This window comes from Crotalus tigris, unplaced genomic scaffold (genome assembly GCF_016545835.1).
Source record: "Crotalus tigris isolate CLP2741 ecotype Arizona unplaced genomic scaffold, ASM1654583v1 scf7180000020245.1906669, whole genome shotgun sequence".
Taxonomy (NCBI): domain Eukaryota; kingdom Metazoa; phylum Chordata; class Lepidosauria; order Squamata; family Viperidae; genus Crotalus; species Crotalus tigris.
In genome coordinates, this window is record NW_024097926.1 from 1871226 (window position 1) to 1877225 (window position 6000).

General features: G+C 46.5%; 1 protein-coding gene across 2 annotated transcripts in view; it reads right to left on the reverse strand.

The window, feature by feature from the left end:
* IGSF9 (immunoglobulin superfamily member 9) overlaps positions 1-5224 on the reverse strand; it is a 28701-nt gene extending 23477 nt beyond the window's left edge. The window contains exons 1-3 of one of the 2 annotated variants that reach the window (XM_039366118.1): positions 4821-5224; positions 1756-2093; positions 1032-1223 (exon numbers count right to left, since the gene is read on the reverse strand). In XM_039366118.1, the coding sequence (XP_039222052.1) occupies positions 1032-1223; positions 1756-1813 (250 nt within the window). In that variant the 5' untranslated portion in view covers positions 1814-2093; positions 4821-5224. Of the gene's footprint in view, positions 1-1031; positions 1227-1755; positions 2094-4820 lie in introns of both variants that reach the window. The other variant, XM_039366117.1, reaches the window with a different exon arrangement.
* Positions 5225-6000: the final 776 nt, after the last annotated feature.

Genomic DNA, 6000 nt, shown 5'->3' on the forward strand with positions numbered 1-6000 from the left:
TAAAACAGTTTGTTTAGTGACCGTTTTGGAAATGAAATGAAACGGGGGAATTAAATATCTTTTTTTCCCTTAGGGACACGATGATGGTCCCAAGACACCATTTCCACAAGGCGTCAAAGTTTAGATACAGGTTCAACTTAACAGTCATTCATTTAGTGTCCGTTTGAAGTTACAACGGCACCGAAAAAGTGGCTGATGACTATTTTTCACATTCATGACCAAGCGGTCTTCAAACGTGGCCCTTTTATGACTTGTGGACTTCAACTCCCAGAATTCCTCAGCCAGGCACTTCTGGGAGCTGAAGTCCACAAGTCATCAAAGGGCCAAGTTTGAAGACCCCTGTCTTAAATCTAACAAACAAAATGGAGGCTGGCTGAGGAATTCTGGGAGCTGAAGTCCACAAGTCCTGAAAAGGTCAAGTTTGAAGACCCCTGTCTTAAATCTAACAAACAAAATGGAGGCTGGATGAGGAATTCTGGGAGTTGAAGTCATCAAAGGGCCAAGTTTGAAGACCCCTGGTTTAAGGGATCAAAATTCAGACACCTGGCAACTGACTCCTATTTATGACGGTCGCAGTGACCCGGGGTCATGTGATCCCCTTTTGCGACCTTCTGGCAAGCAGAGTCAATGGAGAAAGCCAGATTCACTTAACAACCGGGTTACTAATTTAAGAACGGCAATGATTCATTTAACAACCGTGATAAGAAAGGTCGTAAAAATGGAGCAAAACTCACTTTAAAAAAAAAGTCTCGCTTTGCCACAGAAATTTTGGTCGAGAACTACCCGTAAGAGGATTCAGAAGGGACCCTGGAGGTCTTCTAGACCAACCCCCTGCTCAAGCAGGAGACCCTATAAAATTCCAGACCAATGGTTGTCCAAATCTAAATGGATATTATTATTAAAAACCACACATTAAAACTATAAAACTAAACGGATGAATGTTTTGCCAAAGGCTGAGACGTCACCAATTGAGCCCAGACCAGGGGGAGGGGAAAGCTTTCCCGGTTGAACTTCTGCCACAAGTCACTCACCAACGTAGTCTGGATCCACACGGGGGGAATACAGTCCGAATTTGATGAAGATGGGGAGTGGGAAACCAAACCGCACCCACTCAATGACATAAAGAGGGGGGCTCGTCTCGTCCGGCTTCAGCAGGTTGCAGCGCAAAAGGGCTCTTTCCCCTTTGCGGCCCACCACCCTGCGAGGTTCTGCTTTGTTGTTACCTGCTGGAAGAAACATCGAGAGAAAGAAGAAACATCTGAATTTAAGCCTTTCTGAGGCTTCCGTTTTTCTACCTCGTTTTTTGGAAGCCCCCCCCCCCGTGAAACTTGCTTTTGGTCAAAATTCCTCCACGTGGAAAAAAGAGGCTTCTGTTTTTCTATCTCTTTTTTGAAGGCCACCCCTTTGGGTCAAAGTGGCATCAAAATTCCTCCCAAAAGAAAAAGAAGCTTCCGTTTTTCTATCTCATTTTTGAAGGTGGCTCTTTTAGATCGAGGCCGTACCAATATTCCTTCAAAGGTGGACGAGGCTTCTGTTTTTCTACCTCATATTTGAAGGCCACCTTTTAAAATCAAGGTGGTCTCAAAAATGCCTCAAGGGGAGGAAAAGGCTTCCGTTTTATGAATTACATGCATGTTACTGGCAAAAGACAGAGGTGAGAGGTCACAAGGGGACTGTGGATTACCCCCCCCCATTGTATTTTCAGTTTTGGCGGGGGTCCATGGGGGAAACCTCCCATCTAGGAAACCCAGTTACCTTCAGCAAGGCTGCTGCAGACCAGGGTAACGCAGGCAAACCTCAGCAACCAATTCATAGCACAGTTATCCAGGCCAAACGCTGCGTAGGACGACCGCTATACCGAGACCCTCCCCAGCACAGGATATTTGGGGAGCGACCTCTAGCGAAAGGGAAGCGGATGCCAGCCCACAATCACACCGTCCTTGCCGCTGGCTTTTCAACACAGCCTTCCAGAGACGCTTGCAAAGTGCGGGCTGGGATGTCTCGCACCCGAGTCCTGTTTTTCATCTCCCGCAGATCTGTCCGTGCAATGCCGGCGTTCAGTGAGAAATTTCTCCTTCAGCACTGACCGAGCCCTGGTGGAGCAAAGTTTGCAAAAGGGGAAAAAAAGGGGGAATAAAACTGGAGAATCGTAAACTTATTTTCGTTCCAGAGAAAACCCAGTAAGGGACAAGCTGCGTAAAATAGCTATTTTGTCTTGTTTTTGAAAGACACGCCATAATTTCAAAAAGGCTTCTGCCTCGGAATGTATTTCTACAATGACAACAGTTGTGTGAAGAACGATCACAAGCCACTTTTTCATGTGCAGTTGTAGCTTCAAATGCTTGCTAAATGGTAGTCAATAAGATGAGGACTCTCTTGGGCAGCTTGTAGAAATGCAATCACAAGTTTGGAACTAACCAGGTTAACGGTGGTGTCTTGGGATCATGGTTGTGTCCATGAGAAAAAGCACTTATTTAATTGCGCCCATTTTATCTCCTTTTGTTCCTGTGATTATTACCTCCCCCCCCTCTTTGTCCCTGTAGCAACCTCTATTTTGCCTTTAGTTCGACCAGCTTGAATTAAATTTTACTTCAAGCTCCATTTCTGCTTCTAAAAAAAACAATCCACGTCAACCCCACAAAAAAGCTGGTCCAGCCCCCATCACTGGCGGCATCAATTTTAGAAAAACAAGCCAATCACAGGGTTGTTTTTCCCATTTTCTCTTCCTGTCTATAATTCAACTCAATTAAAAACAGGAGAGAATGCCACTTTTTTTTTAATCTCTCCCACACACAAACTTCAAAGGATTTGGCCCGCTCTGCATTAAGCACCACGAAAAAGTGCAAAACTTTAGGACCAACTTGGGGGGGAAAAAAAGAGATTTTATTCCCATTTTTTTTTTTAAAAAAATACGGCTTTAAGAGAAAAGGCAGGCAATTCAGATTAAAGCGCAGAAGTCCGCAGCTGAGTATCCAATAATAGGCTTCCTGAAAATTAGCAGAAATAAATCCTACGGTAAAACTGGACAGGGCCTCTCTAAGCAGCTTAATCTGGCAAATGCTCCTGGCTGGTTTCATTTTATCCTCACAAGAACCCTGCGAGGTAGGTTAGGCTGAGAAGTGAGTCATTGGCTTCAGGGTCAGTTGCAAACTGAGCAGGCAAATAAATAAATTGGCAAATTTTGCCAGCATTTTCTTGCACGTATTTCTCAAGGACCATCTTCCCAGCAGCCTTTACAACTAGAAGGAACAAGAATTTTAATTTGTGATCTGCTAATTTCCCCATCTGATAAGAATACCAAAGCAGGTAGGTGTCTTTTGCTTAAACTATTTTATTTGTTTATTTTATTTGCTGCTGGTGGCAGTCGAGATCAAATACTCCATGCAATTTTCTCGCCATTAAAACGAATTCCCTTTGGTAAGGTGTGTCTGAATTTGAGTTATTCCACCTGCAGGCTTACAAGGAACAGATATGGGCATTTTTCAAAACAAAAAAAAAGAACATTTTTTTCAGAAGAGAATTTACTCCCACAGGCACACCACACTGCTGTAAAATAAACCCACCAATGGTCCGTTAAATCCAAAACCTTCACTACATCTTCATTTTTTGACCAGTTCATCAACTTGGATGGAGAAAAAGGAGGAAAAAAAATGAGATATCTGTCTTACGGGCGAAGAAAAGACCAAAAAGGTCTTTCTTAAACACTTATTTTATTTATCCAATTTCTATAGCAGCCCAAACTCTAACAAAGCGATTCAATGAAGTGATTTTATTCCCTACAAATTGTACCCCACTTTTAAGGGGGGATCCTAACCAGCACCAACAGCCCCCTGCTCACAAAATGCAATATAATTCTGTTCTTCCTGGATCTCTCACCAAGCCATCCATTCTGGCTGTTAGAAACAGCAGCATAAATCGTGTCTCTTTTCAAATTAAAGGAACAAAACTTCCTTGGATCCATTTCCTAGTGCAAAACATATTTAAGTTTTACTTTCCAGAGCAACGATCCTCAAAAATCAGGATTTTGTTTTTCCCCTTAGTCCCTTCCTGGGAGTTTTTAAATCTAGGAGGAAGCAAATCAGAAGACTGGCAGGCTGGAACTGGGATGGGAATTGTAGTCCCTGGGAGGCCCGCAGGCTGGAGGAAGAGAATATGAGAATTCTGGAGGGTCTCAAGTCACACAACCTGTTTAACTAACTACCCGAAGGCCCAATCTTGTGCATTGGCGCAAGATATGCCAACTTGATGGCTAAATGCTTTTTATATTTATGATTTAACGGCCCTGTAAGCAGTACAAAGTCGCTCTGGGTGGCAGATACATTTAATAATAAACACATTTAATAAACAAACAGGCTGTAGAAGGCAGAAAGCGGAGAATGCAAGAAGGAGGTTACACGCGTTGGTATGAACTGAGCTACTAGATGCTCTCTCATAATTGGGGATCTCACGTCCGGCTAAGCGACCAGCACTTCCTGGGCCAGGGAAGCATTTCAAGAGACTGGTCCTCAGTGAGGCGGACGCTACCATCCTGCTTCAAAAGCCGCTGGAAAATCCCGGATTTTCTGCTTCTTTGTGTGTGTGTGTGTGTGTGTGTCTCTCTCTCCCCCCGACTAATCCTCGGTGGGATGCGCCATCTAAAACCCGGGTTGAGCCCAGCACGGGTTCAGAACAACACCCTGCCCCCCCCAAAGGTCATGCAAACTCCAGAGTTCCGTTGCGTAACCTGGTTCACACGATCACCCACTCCACGAAGCGCAAGAGACGCGGATCGCAGGGTTTCTGGAGGGGGCGGGGAAGAACCGGACCGTCCGGGATCTTACCTGCTTGCCTCCGGCGGAAGATGCCCACTCCCGGCCAGGGCTCTCGGTCCGGCCCGGACAAGCACCGGCCTGAAGCCGCCGCCGCCGCCATCCGCGGCTTTGCAAAGCGCCGCTAGGCTAACTTTGCGCGCCGGGAGTTTTGCAACGTGGTGCCCGCGGGCGAGCGGCGCTGCGCTCTTTCCCTGCGCTGCGTGCAATTTACTCCGCGGCTGCTCCGAAGCGCAAATGCAACCCCCTTGTTTGCATCTGCCCCGCGAATCCGGATTCGGAGCCACTTCGTTTCCACGGGCGGCAGAAAGCCAGCGGGCCCCCGACGTGGAAACTCCGTCCCGGAGAAGCGCTGGTCCGGGGAAACTTCCCACACAATGGAGGGGCGGGGGCTTTGCTCCGCTCCCCCCCACCCCCAGCCTCTTGGTTGCCAGGGCAACCGCCAATCGCGTGCCCGAAAGCGCTTCCTGCGCCTTCCAAACGCGCCAATCGCCGGGAGGCAAAGGCTGGACCGGGGCGCTTTAAAGGGGAGAGGGAAAGGGGAGGGGGCGTGGCTTGACAAGGGAGGGGGGAAGAGAGAGGAGAGATTTATTTTTGCAAAGGTGTCTGGGATATGTAGTTTTTTCCCCCCCTCCCCCGGAGGGGCAGAAACCCTGGAGGGGTTCCACTAAAAATCAGCGTTTTTCTCAACTTGGGCAACGTTGAAGACGAGATTGGACTTCAGCTCCCAGCATTCCCCAACCGGCACGTGGGAATGGCCGTCACTTCCTGTGTTTAAAAGTTGGGTCCGCTGGGGAATGCTGGGAGTTGGAAGCCCACCAAACCTGGAAATAAATGGCTAAGGTTGCAAAAAACACTGCGCTATATGATGTGGGGTGTTTTGTAAAATGTGCAAAGTGTAAATTTAGATAGATAGATAGATAGATAGATAGATAGATAGATAGATAGATAGATAGATAGATAGATAGATAGATAGATGGATGGAGACAGACAGACAGACAGACAGACAGACAGACAGACAGACAGACAGACAGATAGATAGATAGATAGATAGATAGATAGATATGGATGGAGACAGACAGGTAGAGAGAGAGAGAGAGAGAGAGAGAGAGATGGATGGCAGATAGATAGATAGATAGATAGATAGATAGATATGGATGGAGACAGACAGATAGATAGATAGATAGATAGA